Source organism: Anopheles merus, chromosome 3R, assembly GCF_017562075.2.
Source record: "Anopheles merus strain MAF chromosome 3R, AmerM5.1, whole genome shotgun sequence".
NCBI classification, from domain to species: domain Eukaryota; kingdom Metazoa; phylum Arthropoda; class Insecta; order Diptera; family Culicidae; genus Anopheles; species Anopheles merus.
Window position 1 is genome coordinate 19,762,779 of NC_054084.1, and position 24,007 is coordinate 19,786,785.

The 24,007-nt window shown below is 44.7% G+C and overlaps 2 protein-coding genes across 5 annotated transcripts in view; both read left to right on the plus strand.

The window, feature by feature from the left end:
• The first annotated feature begins 274 nt into the window (after positions 1–274).
• Positions 275–24,007, plus strand: part of LOC121596804 (ATP-binding cassette sub-family G member 1) — a 28,902-nt gene continuing 5,169 nt past the window's right edge. The window contains exons 1-5 of one of the 4 annotated variants that reach the window (XM_041922058.1): positions 275–473; positions 3,826–4,189; positions 22,256–22,373; positions 22,490–22,673; positions 22,819–22,964. In XM_041922058.1, the coding sequence (XP_041777992.1) occupies positions 4,138–4,189; positions 22,256–22,373; positions 22,490–22,673; positions 22,819–22,964 (500 nt within the window). In that variant the 5' untranslated portion in view covers positions 275–473; positions 3,826–4,137. Of the gene's footprint in view, positions 474–811; positions 1,034–2,419; positions 2,649–3,505; positions 3,604–3,825; positions 4,190–22,255; positions 22,374–22,489; positions 22,674–22,818; positions 22,965–24,007 lie in introns of those variants that run through there. The other 3 variants (XM_041922060.1, XM_041922061.1, XM_041922059.1) reach the window with 3 other exon arrangements.
• On the plus strand, positions 12,768–14,469 carry LOC121596805. Its single transcript, XM_041922063.1, has 3 exons — positions 12,768–13,022; positions 13,085–13,223; positions 13,309–14,469. The coding sequence occupies exons 1-3, from the start codon at positions 12,957–12,959 to the stop codon at positions 14,313–14,315; spliced, it is 1,212 nt and encodes a 403-aa protein (XP_041777997.1). The 5' UTR covers positions 12,768–12,956; the 3' UTR covers positions 14,316–14,469.

A 24,007-nucleotide genomic window follows, 5' to 3' on the forward strand; every position in this document is an offset into this window, starting at 1 on the left:
AAGACCAATCCAAACACCGCAAAACCTAAAACCTGAGAAAGGATCCAGCTGTGGCGAGTGAGCACAGCGTCCCGAGCGTCCGTTTCCCGGGTGCGGCATTCTGTGCATTCGATCGAACGTGTGCGAAAGCACTGGGCCTCGTGCAAGTTCTCGGCGGGGGAAGGGCTTTTGCTACACGCGGCGTACGCTGCAAGGAGCTCCCTCAAAGACCCGGTCGAAGAAATCGCGAGGGCGAGTGCGCGCGCGCACACGCTTGCTCGTTCGCGCGCGCCGCATTTGTTCAGCAGGTCAGCTGTCGATCGGAACTGGCGCGGTTGCTCAGTTCTCGCGTAAACTCAAACCGGACGAGACGTGTCCGTTGGCAAGACCTCGTGGTCTGGGTCGTTTTCGTGTGTACGAAGGCGTTGACGTTGTTGTTGCCACACTCTCAGTGTTGGGAATCCAAACGGGACACATTCCGCCCAAGCAGCAAGGTAATGCAGCACATCCTCCCGTCCGTCCGAAAACAAGCGTGAGAGAGGGTGTGTGTGTGCATGAGTGGAAGAGATTAAGATGCAAAGTGAGCGATGCATCTCGCCCCGCGTGTGTGATCGCGCAAAATTTGTGCCGTATTTTTAGTTGCACCGGTTGTTGTGCACCACAATTCCAAACACGATGTCGTCGTGTTTTCGGTGTGTTCGGCCGCGATCGCAGAGCAATTCGGTGATGATGATGATGTGCCGCGCCACGATCGCGCCAGTGTTGTTCGCTTTAAGTGTTAGAGTCGCGGTGGCGACCCCACGGTGGCCACGAAATGAAACAATTTTGCCTAATTGAATTAGGACGGTGAACGTTTAAGGGTTGCGACACCGCGAGATATCAGAACCGAGGCTGCAGTGACTGGGAAGGAAGTGGACTGGATGTGGCGATGTGGTGTGTGTGTGTGTGGTACACTGGAACGTGGGACAGAAATCGACATCTTCCGCCGATCTTGTTGATGTTGATGTGTATGCGGTCTTATTTAGGCAAAAGTGGAGCTTTGACGATGATTCAGGTTGTTGTTTTGGACGAACTTCTATTTTTGAGAGAGAGAGAGAGAGAGATAGAGAGAGATCATCATGATCGTCGATCCTCCAGCACTACCGACTACGTGCAAGATGTCTTTAAATAACTGCGAATCATCAACACGCTATGACCTAGATTGATAGGGAAGTTCCCCAAACGAAACCGGGACACACTGCAACCGGTGCAATCGTTGCAGTGAGTGCTGGTCAACCAACACCATCTCCAGCACCGCCAGCACCGTCGTGATAGGGCTGACGCACTCTTGAGAACAATCCACAGCTGTTCCATGGCTCCCCACACTGCCACTTATCAATCGAACGGGCGGAAGATGCCCGTATCGCACCCTTTCTCCCTCTTGCTCCCTTCCTTCACGCACATGCCCTGGGCACGTAGCACGCGAGTGCCCTATTGGACCGGCCGACGCTTTCTTGGGAACCTTCCAGAATGACAGTGAATAATTAATTAGAGCAATCGTCTCGGCAATCGTTTTGAAGCACAACACCACTATTGATTGTGTGCGGCACGTTGGCGATGCAAGAGTGGCATTGTGACCCCGTTCCGGGAATCGCGCGCCTACCAGGCCGCCGGGTTGATAACCGACACCGTCTAACTGCATGCGTTCTGATGCGTAGACCTACCCCAACACCGGGCCGGGGGTGCAGTTATCGCACAATCGGTGGGGATTTTCTATGCCGGAAGTTCTTAGTGCACTCTGGCAAGCATCTCCAAGCTTCTCGAGCGTTCGATTCTAGCCTGGCTTATCGCCGCCTTTGGATGCACCGAGCACCGACAGTGACCTTGGCGAAATCTGAGATCCCTAAGGACAGGGCCTTGGGATAAGCGTAGACGCCGAATCAAACACACAAACGCTAAGCGTTTAAGCTTTCTCGTTCGCGCGAAATCGTCCACCGAAACCTAGCGAGACGTTCTGACCTAGAATTGCTGCGCTTGTTGCTAATTAGATTAGATTGCGGCGCTTTCGTGGAAGTGTCGAAATTTTCGGAGTGCTCGAGGACGTTGTTGTGGTGATTCACGCCTCGCTAGCGCCTCACGAGGCTGTTCGATTACAGACAAGGTCGTGGCGTGGTTTTTGCTGGGTTGGGGAGAGAGAGAGAGAGGTGGGGCTATCGCATGGTGCAGGCTTTGGTTCGCGTAAGGCCTGCTAGTCATCGTTGTGATCGATGATGAAATAGCGAAAATGTATTGTTGAGGTATGGCTTTTTCGTAGCCAGAGAAGGGAACACAAACGTGTCAGGAGGAAAGGGCAATCCATATCAGAACCGTTTGTGTGCTTTGTAAGTGAACTCGACTCCTAAAGGGAACGGTCGTGGAAGTTTGAAGCGTATAAGTGAGATCAACCAGGAAGAAACAATATTAATCAAGCGTTAATATCAGTTATCAGCCAAACGATAAATGACATTCGTTAGAGCGCTGTATTGATGCGACCCTACGAGTAGCAAAACGGTGGTCATCGCATCTAATCAAAACAACACTCACACGTAAACCACCCAGACCCAGCGAGAAGATTGCGACTCATCGCTACGATCACCTTCGATCACCTCGGCAACATTCTTCCTCGCGTTGCGTTGCCCATCTAGCCGATCGTAGGTTCTCACGCAAAACCCTTCGTACAAGTTACTACCCGAAAAGTGTTTTACCTTGGACGGATCGGCTGTCCGGGCACCGTCCGTCGGAGTCAAACTAGATTGGCTGTTAAGCTGCCTGGGTTGCTTCCTGTTCTCGGCAACCCACCGACTGTGCCTTAACACACGGCTTATTGCCTTCCGATTACTGTTCTCGGTGGTATCATTCGTGAGCAAAGGTTAGCGTTTTGCGCCAGTAGAACATGCGGAACACGCGGGGTTTGCTGGTGGTGGACGTTGAGTAGGCTCCAGCACGGGTTGCGTTGGAAATGATTTCCGCATTCGCGTGTCTACCGCGTGCCTATGTTTAGCCACGGATGTGAATGACGCCGTTTAGGCGCATCCAACTGTGATAAGGCTTTTCGGTTGTTATGTTGTGGAAATTGATAGCGGTTGTTGTTGTTTTATTGATGTTGATCCATTCTGTTTTCTAACATCGAAACCCAATTCCGGACTTTTAATTCTACCTCGTTTTATGCGTAAATAACGCAACGCAACCAGTGACGCCAAGCAGCTGGATCGGGTCGGTGGAGCCGGTTTCCGGCTACTAAGATATTATTAGTGCGCAATTGGCTCGGGCGTTAGGGGCAAGTCTAACTTACAAATCGGGAGGGGTGTCCAGGTTTGGCCTAGCGACAACTACGCGCACCGGTAATGAACCGATTCGATCGGCTCCCTGCTTGCCACGGGATGGGCATCTCGGGCAGGCATTGGGAAGCGAAGTGGTCCGGTTTTTACGTAGCAATAAAAAAAAAGCGTCTCCATCTCCACCTGATCATGGATTGCTGCTGAATGCAGGTTGGGTCGAGCTTGCTCTGAAGTCTGAATAAGTAGAACCAGTTCCTCACCAGGCGGTGCGGCGGTATTTCGCGCCCCTTCACACACGGTAGCTCTCGCGCGTAATGGATGCAGCATGGTGATATTTTTTATTTCTTCTGTCACTAACGTCATGTCACCCAGCCTACTGGGTAATCTAATCTGGAGCCTGGTTGTTAGGCAGGGTCTCGACGTATCTGTTTACCGGTGACTTCCAACCTCTGCAGTGCAATAATGCCTCTCCCAGGAGAACCTTTCGCACGGGCACTAACTGACTAAACTAAGCTGTATTTTTTTGGTGTTTTCCCTCCTCAATTTACAGCAAATACGCAGCAGTATTCGTAATGAACATTCCGTCCAGCAGCAGTAAGACTTATCGGTGTAACGTTTTGACACAGTGCGCTGCAGCGACTCGCCTCAGGTGATCGGCTCGAATGTGATAGTGCGGCGTGATCAGTGTGATAGCACAACATTCCGAATTTGTGGTAAACTTTCAAAGTGCATTTGTGGCCAGTAGTTTGTGTCAGCGTATTAATACGCGATCATTGTGAACTGTGACAGCACCATATACGTGTGTCGGCGTCAACCCTGTCCCAACCGGAGCTGCAGCCGAGTTGCACCAACTTCAATCGCAATGGATGTCACCTTTGACAACATCACCTATACGGTATCTACCGGTAAACGGGGTAAGTGTTTGTTTTTTTTTCGCTCCTACGTTTTAATTGAGGACAAAAGTCCATGGGTGAGGTTGGTTCTTATGTTCACGAGACATTGGTGTTTGTTTTTTCGTGATACGTTTCGTGCCGTTTGTGTTAGTTGATTTTGATCGTGTTTTTTTCCTGGTGCTGTTGGCAAGTTTTAACGTTATTTGAACCAAGACATACTTCTTCATTTTCGTCGTACGGTGAACCTGGTTTAAACACACACATACACACACACAGCTTGGCCGAACGATTAATTAGCTTAAGTGGTTCTAAAGGTGACCGAGGTCAATGCGATCGTTTGCTGCGCTGTTTTCGGTTACATGAGGATACACATTTTAAGAAAGAAGATAAAAAAGTAGAAGAGGTTTTTGTGTGTTGTGTTTTTTTCTTCTTCTTTCTTTCGGAACTATTTGGAATGAGGGAAAAAGGGGCTCAAGTACCTGTTTGCTTATCAGATGACATTCGTGCCAGCCCGGCCTCTGGTTAATGGGTGGTGGTGCTTGTGCGAGTTGTTTTTGGCAAAACCTAAGCACTGATCACTTCAGCAAGCGCTGGCAAGCTTGGTCGTTTGTGAAAATGAGGTCATCTTCTGCCGGCAAAACCGCGAAACGGATGTGATCAAGTAGGAAGATCATGGGCAAATAGAAAAGCTAGGCAATTAATTTCAGCCTCGCAAGGATGGATGTAACGATCGGCGCATGCGTTTGATTGAGTGTGTTGGTCAAACGATTAAGAAGAGTTCGAGGGAATTCCCCTGAGGTAAAACCGGTTCTGTGCTAAGGTAGAGCAAATGATTAAAATTGCAAAAAATGTTACCAATTGTTCACAAAAAAGCATTAGAAGACGATCAGCATTTGAAAAAACTGTTTGAAGGAAAAGGATACGAAAAATTAGCGATTAATTAAAAGACCTTAAAAAAACCTCAGAGAGTTATAAATCATTCTAACCTTCCACAATACTCTCGCCTTCTCGTTGTGTAGGATTTTTAGCGCGTTGATTGATAGGCTGTCCAAGAAACATTTCCCACAGCTCTGGGCAGTAAACATCCATCTGCGTTCGCTAAAAATTCCAACCACCAAACAAATCCGATCGTTTCGCAAGCCAGTTCCACTTCCGCCGGCACTCGATCTCGACACGCTGATCGCGGCTGGGTGGGCGAGGTTTCACAAATTAAGCTTTTCCCATCGGCCCCATGCCGGTTAAAACCCACCGAGGTTCTTCTTGGCTGCCAGCCAAGCACATCCAAGTAGCTGGCGGATGACCTTGACGTTTGACGAGCTTGAACGATAGTGCAGCCGCGCTTGCTTTGAGATTAAATACATTTCCAGCAACGCTTGGCTGGCTTTGGATGGGTAGGGTTAACCCTCTCCCTGCCGAACGACAGTGTGCTAACTTTGAATGAAACTTCAACCCGCTTTAGTGACGCTAGCTTTTCCATCGAGATGCATTCAGTGGACTAGTGAGAGTATAGTGCAGCGATCACCGATCAGAGCGTGAGTCAGAGCGGAGGTGTGTGTGTGGTAACTTGAACTTGAAAATGACTCCAAGCATTATGAAAGCGTGGTTGAAGAAAATAACAACAACAAATAAAATAAAAAAAATGCGTCCACCCCACTTCTCCGCCAGCACGTGCTCGGTCGGTCGGTAGGCATGGCCGTTAACCGATCAACCACCTTGCCCGGGGCGTCTGCTAGCGATCGTGCCCGCTCGCTCGCCATTGTGCTCGGGATGGCCTCGCGAGCCATTTCAAAGTCAAGGCAACCCTACCCAGTCGCCCCGTTCCAGCGGACCGGCGCTAATGCGGTCGGAATCCGGACGCCGCTGGGCCTTTGCATTGGCTGGTGGTGATGAAGTTTGACAGGTTGGTTGACTGGTTCGCTGAGAGGCTAATGACTGGTTCGCCGGCGCAGATCGATTGGTTACGTGTGTGTGTGTTTTTTTGGCGGTTGCGTACGTAACGGGTTCTTACCGCGCCGCCAGGACGGGAAATGGATTAAAAAATGCCAATCAGACCGCAATCGAGCGCTTGTTTTTTGGTGGCAATTTTTGGCGGAATGAGAAAGGTTGTTTGGGACAGTTTTTATGCAAACAGGGGAGGGATTTTGGCTATTTGTTGCGGCTTTGCAATTAGTGGCTCATATCACACCCTTGTACCAAACCAGATAGAGGATTTAGAGGTGTTTTGTCCAACCGGCAACAAGTTTTAATTGCAAGCTTTTTGCAGTATGATTCATAGGGCAATCAGAGAAGTAGCTTAAGAGTGGCTTAAGTAGCATCTGTATTGCTTGAGCTGTTTGAGAAAAGTTGTTAACCTTTTCTAACATTGCTTCAGAAAAGTTGTTAATATGACAAGAGAGGTTACAGTTGGAATAATTAGCATAAAAAATAGAACTGAAAAATAAAAATGTTTTCTGTGTTTAGTTTTCTTAAAATAACCTTAAATATGAACATAATAATAAGACTGCTTGTTGTGGTGTTTTGTTGTTCTAATAGTGCTACTTTTATCAATTTCTTATCGCAAAGAAGACGCCAAAAAGCATTCAGCAGTTTTGAGACATGAAACTGAATGCACGCTTTCCTTAATATTAACGTTATTCGTTGTTTGGTTTTAAATTGTTTTTTTTTTTGTTTCCAAACAAAGTCAATATTTTATATTATTCAAATAGTATAGTGCATATTTTGAAAAATGAAATTAAATAAGTCTTTCAAACAATCAACAATGCCCAGAAGGTCAAATGTGAAATGCAAAGAATGAAATTAATTTAAAAATATACACTTCTTAATTTTGTATAAAGAGCATCGTGATTTTATAGTTTAAGCTGCTTTTGAACATTCTTTAACTGCAACTAAACATTTTTACGTCCAACTGAAATACTTATGCCTATCTGAACTTTGTTACAAAACAGTAAAAATCCCTAAGTTGATCCGTTTGCTTCATGGAGTTAAGCCTTATGTTTATGCTGTCATTTACAAAAACAGTTGAAATTTTAATTAAATTTCACAAAATTGACGATAATGATTGTTGAGACAATGAACAAAGTTCAGAAAAGCATCAGTATTTGAGTTGGAGGTCAAATGTTGACTTATAGTTGAACAATATTCAAAAGCACCTGCACATTGTTTACTTGGGCTGGGAAACGGTGGATTAAAAATAACGAAAAACTACCATAAACATAGTCACAAATAATCCAAAAACAATCAGTTCAACAGAATAAACAAAACTTAAATTATGATCAATAAAAAAATCTCCGAAAAGTGCAACATATAATTATAACATAACATCTGATCACTTCCGATTAAATGTGAACTAAAATGATTATCAATTTCCTCACTATAAGTTCATCGTAGAATAAAGTAAAACTTCCTAACCAAAATTAGTCACCTACAGCTTGTACCTCATTTCGTTCATTCTTTTTAACCTAAAGACAAACGTTTCAACACTCCCCTCGAAGCAATGGGGGTGATATTCATTCTACCCCCAGACGCACACACACAGTTCTAGTACACCCCCATTCTTGCGGGCATTGCGAATGCCCCGTTTACCGTTTGCGGGTATGCAGGTGAAGGATGCGCACTCCTATGCGCACAGTGCCGTTTGGCAATGTCCCAGATAGAAGGTGCACCGTGGAGACCTGAGCGCCCGCCTGCCACTCGCTCCAGCCGAAGTCAATCGAATTAATCTCGCAACGTTTGCAACGCTTACCGCTCATGCTGCAACAGCCGGATCGCCGGAATTGCTGCAATTCTCATGCACTGCACTGCAATGGGGCGCGGTAATGGGGCGCCATTTCTTCACCGCCACCGGCGCTCTGATCACCACCACGCGCCGATTGGCTGGACCGTGGCGTCGTCTAATTCACTTAGACTTGACCGAATAAGCGAGGTGAGCACAGGCGTAGCAAGCGCAAGGCTGCGTGCCTTTTCGCCGATCCAATTGGCAAGCTGCCGCCGACTGTGTGTGACCTTAGGGTCAAGGTGGATGGGCAGCCCTCCCCAACGGCTGCGGGGCGGGTTAGGTTCGGGTGTTTATGAGTGCTCTGCGATGCACGATGCCGCCTAGAACCGATTTTGGAAGCAATTATGACAAGCGGATCACACTGGATAGGTGTGATTTGGTTTCTTTTGGACTTCGCCCTTTTTGCTCCTAAACGAGCATCGCTCAGGCATGCTCCGGAGCTAAATACAGTCCATTTAAAGTATTCTACAGAAGAAAGATTAGAAAAAAAACACGACAGCATTTCAAATCAAATTTGGCAAGGTAGTTCGGTTGACAGTTTAACCTTACCCCTGTGACAGAGTTGCTGACAGCCGCCTGGCTACTATTTGTGTCTTATTTTGAGCTCCTTGACACCTCGAAAATATTACCTCTCGTCGAGTGTGAACAGCTTCTAGGCGAACGATCGAACCACAGATAGGTCACAGATTTATTATCGAGCAGGTGCTGATTGTTGCTATCGGCCCATTTGGCATTCTTCCGGCTGGGGTGTGAAGGAACGGCCTGTGCCGGCAGGTTTGTGATGTTTCGAGACGCATAAATTCGCGGTACGGTATACCTTGGCATTCCTGTACATAGCAGTCAGCGGCAGGCAAAAACAAAACACAACATTCCAGTAGAATTATTAGCGTACAAACAGACGAAAAAAAAAAAAACAATCAAATTTGAGAAGCCAGGGCTTCACTTTCCATGCCAATGACACAGCCAAACAAGCGCACGCAACCGTTTCGGGAGTGACGCAAAACCGATGCGAGGGTTAATGTTTACAAAGCGCACATACACACACGCACTTGACTGTTTGGCTGCTGTTGCTCCAGGATTTCTTCGGTACCCGCGCGAAGAAGCGTGCGGAGATCACGGGCCAAGAATGATAGAGTAAATATTTGCTCTCAAAATACATGGTGGTTTGTTTGGGTGCTTTTTTATATACCCCCGTTTTTATACGTGGGGTTTATTGCTTCAACCCGTTGCTTGCCGTGTTTCTGCATGTAACGACAATTGAAACCGCGTCTGTACAGCGGTCTTCAGCGACCGCCCACGACCCTTGCGCACTCTGGAACATTCTTCCGGAAGTGCGATCGGTCGCGATCGTTGTGAAATTTGATTGCCTATGTTTCGGGACGATTCTTGATGGTTTATCCTGCACGGCACGGTTTAAGGTCGCGGCATTTGCAAACCCAAGCGGTTGTTCTAGCGGAATCATCCTCCCTCCGCATTCGGGGACGTACCGAAACTCGATGCATGAGTCATGTCGAGTCGGGTGTTGTTGGGTGCCCCTCGGTCCTCCCGGGTGTGGTGCCGGGTCAATATTTGACAATCATTCGCTGACATTTGACGATGTCAACAAGCGGGAGGTGGTCGTCGGCTTCGGTCTCGCGATTGTTTGGCCCGGGAGAGAAGCTGGGAAGCTTTTTATTTCCAGGTTCTAGTGGTGCTTGAGAGCTTCTGATTTTGCGTCCTTCCTTTTCCCCCAACAGTTGCAGCGTTTTTATCGATTGTTCTTTTTTCGGTTTGTCGTGGAACTCTCTCTTTATAGCGGATTTAGTCGACGCAGAGGAGGTAGAAAGCGAGACAGAGATTCAGTAGCAAATCGTTCACAATATCCAATTAAGGGCCAAGCAAGTATCTTTTGTTACGTTTGCTTCTCTGACTGAGCTTCACTAAGGTGCGGACTTGATGGTCATGGTCAATACACTGTGCTCCAAAATTATAGTTTCACCTAAATGCTGTTTGAGTTGAATTGTCAATGCTGGTTCGTTATCAGAGTTTAGAAAATTGTGCTCTGTTTTTGTTAGAACTAATATTGTTTATATTTATTGTAAACTCCAGGTGTAGATTATATTTTTTTCATTCTTATCTTTTGTACTTTTAAATGTCATAAATATTTTTAAAATTTGAGAATTGAGACACGCGCGCGTACAGTAGACTCGGCGTGCGGAACTTGGTAGATTGGTGTTGATGGGGCTAATAACACGTCATACCGTTATGCTTTTGTTAAACTCTCAAAGAACTACTCGTTATTTGTAGCTATATCAAATTATCGCAAGATAGCTCGAACATCTCAATCCTTTGTAGGCGTCAGAGGTGGGTCATCATCATCATTATCATCAATTGTTGAAATAGGCAATTAGCTGTACTTACGTGTAATATAATTTAAATATAATGGAAATCAATCTATAAAAGTCATCACCAAACTCAAAATCTGAACTTATGCATATCCAGGTGTTGGAAACTCGTGAGTGACCAACAATCTGCCAGGTCACAGCGCGAGAGAAGAAATGGAAAGATGAAGAAAGATTGAGAGGGAAGTCAAGCGAGCGAGAGGAAAGAGAGGGAAAACGATAAGTTTGGCGATAAAAGGGCAGGATGTGCCTGCCCTCGCCCGTTTAGTTGAAAACGGAAATCTGTAACAGTGGACTAATTTTTTGATTCACCATCAGCACAATAAAAAATAAGTGTTATCTAAAAAAAATCCACACCGTTTTCAACACCAGGATAAAGCTACTTTTTTAATGCAGGAGGAACCATAACAACTATTTACAGAATATGCAGATAGGTTCAATTGAGTCTGCTAGTTACAGAATATAGGATAGGTCGCTGTGTAATGTCAACCTAAACTATCTGATCATGCATTAAATAAGACAAACCTTCGTGCGTGATACGGTGTCGAGGTCATTCTGTAGTGTTCTATGAGTATCATTAAATCAAATGAAATATGTAAATTAAAGTACTGATAGATTAAACATTCTATTCGTTTTAAAATGTCGTTTGGGTAGAATTTCTCCTGAACACAACAAATGGGATAATGATTTGAGAAATGAAAATGTTGTATGTTAAGTGATGTCTGTGATGGGGTCATAACCGTAATGGAAATTTTGTGTGGAATATTGGTTTGAGAGGTCTGAGAATGTTTAAAATAGCATGATACCAAACAAGAAGCTCAATGATGCACACAATACATTTTTAAATTATTTATTTATTTTTGTTTGATTTATATAGTTTTATAAAGTGCTATAGTTATAAACACTAGGTGAGTCTATTATTTTGTGCCTCACTGTACACTCTCTTTCTTTAAAAGCAATTGAAATTTGACCATTTGTTCGTCCTCTGCACTCTCCTGCACACTCTGTAATGGAATTAATTATTCGATTTCAAACTATTTCGGGCGAGTGTTTGTCATCCCGATCATCCAAACAAACTTAAAGTCGATTGTTCTTCTACTGGAAAATCGCCTTAACGGCTCCTCGGTACAGCTTTAGCTCGTTTTGGCCGGTGGAAGAGAGCTGCCGTCGTGCCATGACGTGATGGCATTTGAAGGCATGTTAACAGCGAAGCATTTCTCAACCTACGCCCTCGCCGTCGGGTGGTATGCGCCAAAGGACAACGACTCATTTCCCGGTACGTCGGCAGTGGCGAAATTTGAAGGAATTTATCGTATGTTGTTAACATCTTCAGAGACAGCTATCTGTCGGCACATGCAGCATAAAGAAGCAAAAGGAAAGAAGTACATTCCCAGTTGGAGGTATTGGTATTTTTGGCTGCGTGACAGGAATTCCACGTGGAGCAAGCATAACGTGACAATGCACAGCGGTCCTCCGGTTTTGGTTTAGGCCAGCGTTACCTTGACATATTTACAGCCCCCCCCCCCCCCCCCCCCCCAAACGCCGCACGCGTCAAACGTGACGAATAATAATGTCCCTTCGTCAAAGCGAAAGTGTTTAAGCTGAAGAAGATGACTTCTTTGTAATGAACGTTGTCAATAAGCAATTGCTCCAAAGAGGGGAAAAACACAGTGGAGAGGTTAATTTTGTGGGTAGTTTATGTTTATTGTTTTATGGTTTCTTCTGTGCTTTAACCACAAAAACCGCTTGAAAACAAACTACACCATCATTCACTTTTGCGCCTGCCATGCCGCTTAACACTGTTGTTGTTACCACTGCATGCTCGTAAAATGTTCCGTCACACGTGGTGCCTTGGTGCATTTTTTTACATTTTACGCTTCACACTAACGGAAATAGTTTTGCGCAAAAAAAAAAAAAACATCATTCTATCGATTTCGGTCACGTTTTCACACGGTTTCTCATTTTGCGATTAATAGCTTCCCGCTTTTTGCCCTCCTCATGGTCTACTGCGATGCCCAACCCACCGCCGAGGTGGAACTGAAAGTGGAGCCTTTAAAGCGTTTCAATCAAGCGTCCAGCGGGCGTTTAGTTAGCGTGCTTGGGTTGATGCAGGCCTGTCCGTAGATCGATCGAGCATGTTCGCAGTCCGCGAGCAGGCCTCATCCAGTGCCATAATTAAACTGAACGCTGTTTGTCCCCGGCTGTGCTTCCCAAAAACAAAACGTGTATCAACTATCAAAACCGGGGCGTGTGTGGCAGTGATGACAGATTGAAGATGTGAACACCGGACACCCCCGATAGTGGGGACGGCCGATGATACTGAGCTCGATTTTAATGGGCACGCTTGTGCGATGCTGTTCCGGTATTCCGGATATTAGCGGTGGCTGAGCGATGACATTCCGAGATGCACGATGGCACGCATATGTGTATAAATAGCAAATATTCACGGTATGCTGTATGGTATTTCGTTCCGCTTGGTCAATGCAGGTGCAACGGTGCTAGCTGCTTAAAAAAAAACAATAGGGCAACGCTTTTGGGTAGCGGCTGTGTGCTGCTTAGTATCGTCGTAGCCTACTCTGCCGATGAGTACACACCGTGTCTGTGGATTGCTGTCAGTGAGGTTTAGTGCATCATGAAGAGCTTGACTGCTGCAGCTACGTTGCTTAGCAGCGCTTTGGTGCTGCTGGTGCTGTGTCAAGTGAGTGTTGCCGTGTGCTGTTTTAGCCCCCCCAAAATCCTATAAACCCTCTGCCTGTTTAGGAAACGGACGCTCTTTCCGTGCGGCCACGCCGCGACCTGGTGGAGACGGGCAAGGCAGTGATTCTGCAGGGTGTCTCCAAGCTGAAGGACGCGCTCGACCATGGTGTGAACGTGAAATCGGAAGGGAAGCGCTCTATCGGTCAGTTGTGTGTGCAGACGCGTGCTCCCAACCTGTGGCAGTGTTCTAGGTAGCTCAATTGACCCTTTTGCTCCTTCCCTGCTAGATATATTTGGCTTCAAGTTCGGCGGTGGGTCCAGCGTGAACACCGGCTTCGGTGACGCGGCCAACGAGGACGCGTCCGCGAACGAGGATGATCTGGTGCGCCGTCGCCGGGCACTGGATGTGCTGGGGGCAACGTACGCGTACGTTAGCCTGCTGCCCCAGTCACCGCACGGCACGAACGTGAACATCGTGAAGGTGAGCTCGGTCTCGAACGTGAACAACTTCGGGGAGCTGCCGGCAGCCGAAACGGCCACGACTGTGGCCGCACCCGTGGCCGAGCGACGACGCAAGCGTTCCCCGGATATGGTGCAGTTGGCTGCTTTCGAAAAGAAATCGCTCTCGGTGGACAGTGAGCTCAGTCCGGACAAGAAGCTGACAACCCACGAGCGGTTAGAATCGGTGCGTGGAGGAAGTCGTACACTGTTGAGGGAGAATGTGGCACGCAACAAGCGCTCGCCTCAATCGGATGGGCAAGAAGAGGGACAAGAGGGGGGACCACCGAAGGGGCCACCACCACGGGGCGGACCCAAGGGTCCAAGGGGTCGCGGGCCACCACCTGGATGTCCACCGCCTGGCGGAGAGGAAGAAACAACCGCGACCACGGCTACGGTGGAGCGCCGGAAGCGGGAAGTTGTTGAGTTGGTGGAAACGGAACGTAACAAGCGATCTCCCAAAGGTGGTCGCGGTAGTGCCTCTTGCCGTGGTGGTGGTGGAGGCGGAGGCGGTCAAGGTACACCTCCCCCAAATGACGAGGTACGCCGGAAGCGAGACACCTCCAACGAAAGCAGCGACTACAGCACTTCGGACGAGTCGGATGAATCGGCAGAGCAGAACAGTGGACGATCGCTCGCGGCTCATCGCAATCGGCGCCAGGCACTCGGTGGTGGCGAGATGTCGGGAAAAGTGGGCAGCTGGTTCGAGCAGCTGGCAGGGGTGTTCGTCGACACAGTCAAGAAGGTGGTAAACGTGACGAAGAAGACGTTCGGCAAGGGACAAGATGAACCATAAGGAGTGGGTCGCGGTGGGTTGCGCATTGCGTTGCGCTGTTTGTTGTCGTTTCTGTGTCGTTGTTTCGTGGTGTTTTGAATCATGTGAATTGTTTCTATAATTTTAAATTTATTGTTGAATAATAAATTTGAAGAAGTTACAGAATTGAAAAAAATCGGTGGGGTTGCAATTACTTTCAAAATCTAATGTGTCCTTATAGATAGTCAACGAAGAGTTTATTTAAGTCATTTGCGAAATAACTCTTTGCAACGGCTCTCCTTCTCGGTAAATCGTGTATCGAATAATCACTCAGTAAGTTCAAACACTCTAATGCGAAATTATTTTAAAGCGTGATTCAGCTCTTCATGTTGACTTCACTCATCGCTTTCACTCACGGTTCATTAAATCTTGCTGGAGTTTAATAACTTTTTCGTGTGATTTAAATCTCAAAGTATCATTTAACTCTCCTAAACTAGCTGTTAGCTCTTTAGCTCTTTATGACTCTAACAGAATGAGTTAAAAATTCAACTCATAGTTCTAACCTCTGCGAGGTTATTCCCATTCCTATAATCGACAGCGGATCAAGATGGCTCGCTAGATGCTAGACGGTTCCAAACCAGCAATGACTTACGGTACATTATGCTTTGAGCAAGAGGGTTTACAAGAGTTTTGAGCACATTTGCATTTAATTTCAAATCTAGATAAACTTCTTTCGTGGCTGATATCAGCATTTTAGTTGATAGTAGAATATAAGAAACTGAAGAATAGCTTGAAGGTCTATCCCAGAAAAGGATACTGGTCCTCTAGTTCTTTGCCTTTCTCGCGTTAAACGGTGTGCATGGGAAACGTTCTATGTACCGTCTTGAACAACAATATGAATCCTCCATGATTCCATTGGATCGACCTTAATTCCATCCTTGAATTTGATGTTTTTTTTGGATGATTTTAAGAACTCATACTACAAAGAATATAATATAAAAATAATCACGCAGATGTAGAACCTAAATTAGTCTTTATGTGCATGATACCATGTTCCATACATGTAATGGCAATCTACAAATGAGATTGTTAGCGGAAACGCTAGTTAAGCGGCAAAATGTAAATTAATTAGAGCGTGATGGAAGCAAAAGCCTTGCAAACGCCATGAGTAAGGAAAAAAATGTACTACTTGTATGTTGTATGTACGTCCCTTCATAAAGCAGTGACATGCAAAATTGCTCATAGAAGAAACACATCGAAGGTCAGTATTGACAACATTAGTAATTCTAATAAATTTATGATTAACTCACTGTATCTGAATGGATGTAAAGACATTTAGATTCCCGTTAAGCTCATATTGGAGTGATTATTTTAATTTAATGTCTTTTTATCACGAAATACAAGTGAATAAACGCGGCGCATGATTTGCATCTTGGCTCATTTGGAAAACGATCGACCTGTTTATCTATTTATACATCTTCACCTCCGTTCTGTCCGAGCTTCTGTTCGAGTTACCGGCTCACCAGCCATGCCATGGGACGGGGAGGATTTTTGTCCGTGAAGATTTAATTATTCCATGAATAATAATTAACACTTCCCGCAACATCCGTCATTTCGCCTGTCCGCCTCTTCATTGGACTAACGAGACTCCCCGATGGTGGGGGGTGCCAGTGAAAGCAAACATTCGTGTCAAAAATTAGACAACATTACAGTCCCTCCTGTGCCCCGTGGGTTCACATTATGATCAACTTTGTTTGCCAAAGGGGGTGGGGGATGGGAGATTAGTCATCGGACGGACTGACCTATCCACTCACCCGAGGTGCAGGTGTAATGAGACGGACAGCAGTACTATCAATGCATACCTTTGGTTGGCGTTGAAGCTTACACACTGCTCGATTTAATTATCTGTCTGTCTGCTGACGTGTCGCATAGCATTAAAACAAGTGCCACGCGGTCGGTGTGAAGTTCTTCACTGTCAAGTGATTTTATTACGCCATGCGGCAGCTCACTCGTTAATTTACTGCACACGCAAATGCATTGTGCCGTCGTGCGTCGACAGCTCTCGACCTTACATCCCAGATGGTGGCCATGCTTGAGTGTCCCGGTGTGGGGGCCACGGCATGCCATTCGACCTGCGTGCATTCTACACAAGTTAGGCAGTGGCCTGGCAGTGGTCCAGAGGAAGGAGTTCTTCCGGGAGCGAGCCCTCTTCTGCTGTGCGAGCTAATGAGATGAATCCACTCCAACCCAGGCTTTGCCCGTGCAAGTGGAGTAGTGCGAACGATTTGGCGCTAGAATCGCATAGTTGCCACAGTGCTAAGTGGCCCGCGGTTCGCAAGTAATTGTGGGAGAAATGCAAACAAGACGCTGGCGGCTAGCTGACGCAATACGTCATCACTTGCTGACTGTGACTGACCGAGGTTGGGATATTTCCTTGGATATTGGCGGGAGTTGTGGCACGTGTCTGGTTATGATTTTCACAGACAAACACACATAAAAAAGGAATCGATTCCGTTTCGTTCAGGGGTAAGGCTCATTAGCACTGCTTCCTACTCACCACTTGCTCATTAATGTGTTACCCTGGTGCTAGTAGCCAATTAAAGCGATAATCTCATTGTGATGATGGCTATTTCATGGCATTTCCATACCGTGTTCGATTGTTAGGCTGTTTGTTTGTTTGTTTGGTTGTTTGTTTGCTTGTTGGTGCGATACTCATGGCATAACTATCGACGATGAGTTGTATCGAAATGATACGTACCGTAATTGTACCGGTTTTTGTGTGTATGATCGGATAATTTCCTTCCACGGTGATTTTCCCAACACAATGTTGCAGCTCGTTAAGGTGCAGTTTAGAGGGTTTTTTTACACAATGCGAAAATAATGCATCATTCTTTTAAATTCCGCCTGTAAATGATTAGCACTTTGCGGGCAGTAAATGAGGGTAATTTGCCTTATAGTGTGGTGTGAATAAGCTGTTGTTTGATGTTTAGAAGAAGAAAAAACTCATATCATTTTTTCATTTTTTAACTATTTGTCTTCTCATATTATTTAGAAAAAAAAAACAAACATTTTACTTATCAGCATGTGTATTAGTATTTTATCGATTTTGTTATTACACTTTTACTTGTTGCTATTTAATATCCAAAATGTTTCTGAGTTTGTTTATATCAAAACATTTTTAAAAAGTTTCCAAATAAGATAAAGTTTGTAAGTTTCAAGCGCTGTTTTCAAATTACTTTAGAAAAACTATTTTTTTAACATTATACCGTTTAGGTCTTCAGGGCAAATCAAGTTTTTTGTTTGTAATTTTTGTCGAGCTATAGTCATATTGTTTACCTTAAAACATAAATCTAAAAGACAAAGTACAGGTATTCCCCGAAATACGCTATTAATGCCGATCGGAGGCAATAGCGTATCTTGAATATTAGCGTAATTGGAATTTATAGGTTTTCAGTCAAATTTTAGCTAGTTTTCGTATAATTTTGCTTCCAGTGGTAGGATTTGAACACTAAATTGGTTATTTGATCTGATTTCAAATAAAAATTACAATTATATACCTTTTGAAACGGTTTTTAAAAGTCGACCAAAAGGGAATTTATCTTGCATTTCACTTTCGATGAGACAAATCAGTAAAATTTGCTCAAAGCACTGTTAAATTTAGAAAATAACGTATAGCGAAATCGCGTATATCGAGTATGGCGTACATCGGGGAATACCTGTAAACTTTTTTATCTTTTTAAACACACGCTCAATTAGGAACAGTAATAATAGCGTTTAAAATGTGTAATGTATTTTAATATAATTTTTTTTAAAAGATGTAAGTTATTAAATAATAATAAGTTGTAAAATGTTCAAAGTTCTGCTTGGATGTTTAATATTACGGAAGATAAAGAAATATTTCCTATCCTCTGTAATCAGTGTAATTCTTTTTCAAAACAACGTTGAAGAAAGAAACTCAAGAACAGAGCATTCAAAGAGCATTGCAGATTTGCATCAACCTTTGTTCGTCGTGCACAATATTAAGCTTTATTTTATGTAGGTATTTATGAGAGAAAAGTTGAACAGTTCAAAGGCGTTATTATTTAATTGCCAATTCGTATTCGTCATAAGCGTTAAACCGCAATTGAAATAATATTTGTTGCTCTTTGTGATTCGTACTTCATCTTCTTCCCTGCAAAGAAGCGCAATAGCGATGCGTGAGTAGGTGATGTCTGGGTCTGGGGGTTTTTCTCTCCCCATCTCTTTAATTCCATTCTATCAGCTTCCTGACGCGTCAAATGTCAACCCGTCACGCCATAACGGCTACCGGTATGATTAACGATTACATTCATTATCTAGTTTTCCTGTGCGCCTCGCCGTTGTTGCTATGGCTGCCCGATGTTGCGCTGCGCGAGGCAAATGTGTGTGTGGGGCTAGAAAAAAGCCCTCTACTCCCTCCCCTCTCCCATCAAATGACATTCTGTGGAAGTTCTCGCTGCGTTTACAGCCTGCTCCACGTGGCGCATAAAGTTAAAATGCATTTGAATAATATCCCCAGCCAGCCGTAGTGGTGTGCCCTCTTGACCTGCTTCAGCTGCAGGCTGCAGCTTGATGCGGAAATGTGAACCTTTCATGGGTGTGTGTGTGTGTGTTAAAGGGGGGATTTGTCGCATGTCGCAATGAAGGTATGGGTAGAAATAAAATATTAATTGTGATTTGTCCAGCTTTGCATGGCGCAAAGGTGGCACGCAAGACAGTGCCACTAGACACGCGCATTTGATATGAGCAATGAGCTGGCTGGAAGGTTGGGTTGTGGGTCAGCCAGTGCAGTCAGCCGGATCAAGGATTGCAGTTGAGTCCAGTGGTCCAGTTCGAGGCAGGGGGCGATGCTATTATTGCATCGTATGCAGCTCACTTCGAGATCGGATGTTTGCAAATCAAATGAATTGCACCTTGCACCCGGGAACTTGTGGGTTTGGGGAGTTTGTTTGTTCAAGGGATGGTGCCGGGCACCCGGGAGTGTATGATTGATGAGCCATGAGGGCTATGGGTGGAATATATTGGTCGGTAATTCAATTATATCCGATACACACGTACACTTACACTAAACATTGCTGGAAGCGCACACGCTGCAACGATACATGCGAAGTGAAGGGATGGATGGAGATGCATCAGCAGAAAAAGTCCATCCTGTGTGTTGCATCAGCAAAAATGCTCCCTCACTCTGTCGAGAAGGCGAGAGAGGGAGAGAGAGAGAGAGAGAGAGAGGAAGAGAAGAAGGATATTGCAATATTGCAGCACCACTGTGCAGAACCGATCCATCGGTTCGGGTGTCTAATAGTGCTGATGATGATGATACTTCCTCCTGCCGGAAGGCGAGTAATTTCGGAGCGTTCAATCCTGCACGAAGGACTAAAAACCTTCGCCGTATCCTCTCCCCGCTCCGATGCTCTGTACATCGACTTAAGCGATGTGGTGGTGTGTGCAAATTTCTCGCCAAGTGGTGGCTAAGTGGCTGTCCCGAACACTTGCTGACGCTTGTTGCTACTACTCGTAGGGTTTGTTATACAGCTAGGAAGGGTTGCATCAATGGTGTAACCATTATTCTTTGCCTCCTGTTGGATGATGCAGGCAGCTGACCTGTGCTGAGGATCAGGCGGTTAAGTGTGGGATGTGTTTTTCCGAGTGCTAGTTAGTAAGTATGTTCAGCAATTTCGGGTTCAGCCACCGCTCTGCCAGTTTCTATCCGTGTGCAAACGATTAGCTAATGGGTGAATGTAGCTATGCGCTATGTAACACAAATATTCCATTCCATGGTACGTGGAATCAGCGAATGAATTGTATCGAACAGCGATTCCCAGCGAGGAGGAAATCAATTATCTATAGCTGCATTTGATAGTATCTCACCCAATCAGTGCAATTATTAGCAAGTGAGTGCATCAATGCATCAGGATGTGTGTATGTGTGTGTGTGTGTGTGTACTGTTCGTTGAGGTTAGTTACATCTCGATCTCGGTGTAACATTTACCATACCACACGAGAGGTTTTAGCTGAAGTGGGCTTAGATGGGCTTTTGCGAACTAGGAAGGCAAGCGCAGGCAGGTTTTCGTTGGTGTGAAATGATGCCTGCCAAGTAGCCGGTCAAGTGTCGTTGCGGTGCTGTGAGTGCAATCGGTCTGTGTGTGTGTGAGTGTATGTGTTTGAGGGTCAGCATCCTTCTCGTGCGGCTTCATTAAGTAGCTGCCGTATCGTACCGTACCCAAGCTAACACACCCGGACGATGAAGGCCGGGCTGGAAGGAAGGATCGTGCTACTTCATAACCTCAAGTGCACCGGCTAGTGTTGTTAATTGGGGCTTGAAGATGCTTTGCATATGCAGTTTTTATCCCAAACACCTCGAAGGGTAATTTATCATGCATAGATGCAGAGTGAATGGCACTTGATGGTTGTCGTTTTTGTGACACGTTTTTAACATTGGTGCAGCTTGCTTCCTTGCTAATGTTTTGCTACTTTAGGGTTTATGGTGTTTAGTAAAAGCTTAAAACAATGTAAAACAAAAATTGTGTAAAAAAATTATATCTTTTGCATAAGAATATATAAAACTTTCTCTTTTCTTTAATGTAAGTAATAATAAAAATGGGTTTCAGGATAACTAAATTGAACCCCAAAGCCGTTGGAATAACATACTCGGCCAAAATTAAAATTATTTTAATCAGTTTTCATAATCTCACGAAGAATGTAATTAGGTTATGAACATTTCTTCTTCTTCATCTTCTTCTTCTTCTTCTTCTTCTTCTTCTTCTTCTTCTTCTTCTTCTTCTTCTTCTTCTTCTTCTTCTTCTTCTTCTTCTTCATATTTCTAATTCTTCTTCTTCTTCTTCTTCTTCTTCTGTTTCTTTGCCTATACCACTACTCGATGTTGTACTTAAACATTCGAGTAGGCGAAGTTTGAACATTATTGAGGGCTTTTACGATATCTGCGAGCTGTTCTATTTTTTGTTTGACACTTGGCAGAACAGTCCATACAAAATCACAAAATAAATATAAACAAACGCCGATTCATCGCCGGCGCAGGTTAGCTCATGATGTATTGATTTTTTCAATTTTTTGAGGTATGAGGTATTTGATTGTGTCAAGAAAAAGAGAAGAGTTTTTGGATCGTTTTTTTAGCAAAAAAAAAAAAACAATTCAAACAGAAAAGAGTTGAATTCATTTTTGTATTCATTTTTGTTTAAATGATTAAACAACCCTGATGATGAATACTGTTCCACTGACAGCTTTCTGGCTTAAACTATAGAAGAGGCCGTTATCGGAATTATAAAGATTAATCCATTTTTTTACATTTTTAAATGTTTCATAGATGTCATTGTTGTATGAAGTTCTTTTAAATGTCGAACACTAAAACACACAAAAAAACAAAATTCCACAAACAAGTTAAAAAAAATGTCTGAAAATTCAGAACAACCTAAATAAACAGAGAGAAAAGCTTTAACAAACCTCAGGAAAACTGTATGCTAATAAGCTTTTCACGATACTTTTACAACGCACTTCGCACCGGTTCCGGGCCGCCTCTCGCCCGAAGCGCCCATTATGGAAATGCAATCCGAACAAGCCCCGCCAGCGAAGTCGTTGTATGCATATGTCCGCTCAATTGGCTCCATCCATACGGTTGGCTGGTGCGCCAGGCCGGCTGCCTGGTGGAAAACTCTTGCAGGATAAACAACCGTCCACGGAATGCGCGGTTGGTTCCTTCCACTCACGTGTCCGGTTTGCGTTTCGGATGGAAATGTTTACACCACATTTACATAATTTAAAACGCGCGGCAAAAAGAGCCCGAAAGCACGGTGCTGGCTGTCTATCAACAAGCCAACTGTACGCCGTATGTGCGGTGACAAACGAAGCGTTTCATTGCTCATCCCTTTATTTCCCTACACTATAAGCTAGGTGGTAGCGTGCTTCTTTTGTTTATATATGTAACATTGTTTCTTTTATTTCCATTTGCAGAAAAGAAAACCGTCCTCAATGGCGTGTCGGGGCGGTTTCAGTCCGGCGAGCTGACCGCCATCATGGGCCCGTCCGGGGCAGGCAAATCGTCGCTGCTAAACATTCTTACCGGTTACACGTGAGTGCATGCGCCTCCGATACGGATCAGCCGCTACGGATCAATCGACCCCCAGACAAGAATCTCAAAAATGTTCCTCTTTTTTTTTGTTTTGTTTTTGCTTCTCCTCCGCTCAGGACACACGGCGTGAAGGGTACGCTTGCGTTCGGCAGCAGCGGCAGCACAAACCGTAAGCTGTGCAGCTACATCCTACAGGAAGACTATCTGCAGCCCCTGTTCACCGTGCACGAGATAATGCTGATGGCCTGCGATCTGAAGGTTTCGTCCGACAGTCTTAACCGCAGCGAAAAGCTTCGGCTGGTGAGCATTCAGTCTTTCTTATTTTTTTGTGTGTGTTGGGTGCTTCCCGAAAGCAGTTATCCGATCGAATATGTGTGCCTCTTTGTGTGTATTCTTATGCAATTTTCTCTTTCTGCTTTTTTGTCGCCTCTCTTTTCACCCTTAGGTGGACAAAATTCTCGACACGTTACACTTGAGCTACTGCAAGCAGACGCGCTGTGGCAGTTTGTCCGGCGGCCAGCGGAAGCGTCTATCAATCGCACTGGAGCTTATCGATAATCCGCCGATCCTCTTTCTGGACGAACCGACCACGTAAGTGTATGCACCCGGGCACCCCGTCAACTCCGGTGCTTTGTCGGAGTTTATTGGCAGGAATTGCAGTTTGCGGTTTGAGTTTTCTTTTGGGAATGGGAATAGGGGGAGAGCGATAAAAATAGATTCAGTTTCGGTAGGGAAACCGATAGGGTGGGTCGGGTGGAATTATGCAATGGAAATTTTTGAGTAAAGAAAATATTGAACTAGCTCAGACCTCGGAAGTTTAGTTTAGATGGAATGATGATGGTGAGGCTTTCCCAATTTACTTTAGAACATCATATCAACTCGTTTTCATCTTGGTTGGAATGGCATAGTTAAGGCAATAGTCATCATGGAACTGGATCTATTGAAAGAATTCGTCGGCGAGTGATGATACTGCGGTTGATTGAGATATTGCTCGTCTCTCAAAGAGTAATGCTTTAAAACTGTTTCAAGGTTGGGGAATAGTTCAAGTTTACTCGTCAAAAGTTCTCTCGTATGTAGTATCTTCAAAACGACACTTGAAAAAGTGTGAAAAGAATGAAGACTTGCAATATATGTGCGACCTTTTTTGTATCCCATCTCAGATCTATTGTTTCGATAGAGACTGTAATGCCTTTTATCGCAGATGTTTCCTAAATTTAGTGTTTTTTCAAAATTGTTCTGAATTATTTGTCTCAAAATTGTTGAGTCAAAGCTAATCGCAAAAACAATCTAAGAAAATGATAAAAACATTATTTTTTGTGAAAAAGTTTATAAATAGTAAGATAACTCAAATTTTTTTTGATAGACTTTCAAATATCCTTGGGAAACAATAAAAAAAACGGTTGTAAAAACGGTAAAAAAATGGAAGGAAATGGACTAAATTAATGAATGAAAATGGAGACTAATCTCATTGATAAGTGATATTGCTATGTTGGTCATTTGAGTGTTCTGTTGTCGTGGCTTCACTGTGTTTTTTTGTTTTATTTTGCATCATTGTTTCATCATCATTAGAAGATTATTTAGCATTTAGATAGCTTAATGATATAAGAGCCTTTGTTCTTGATATGCGCCTGAAG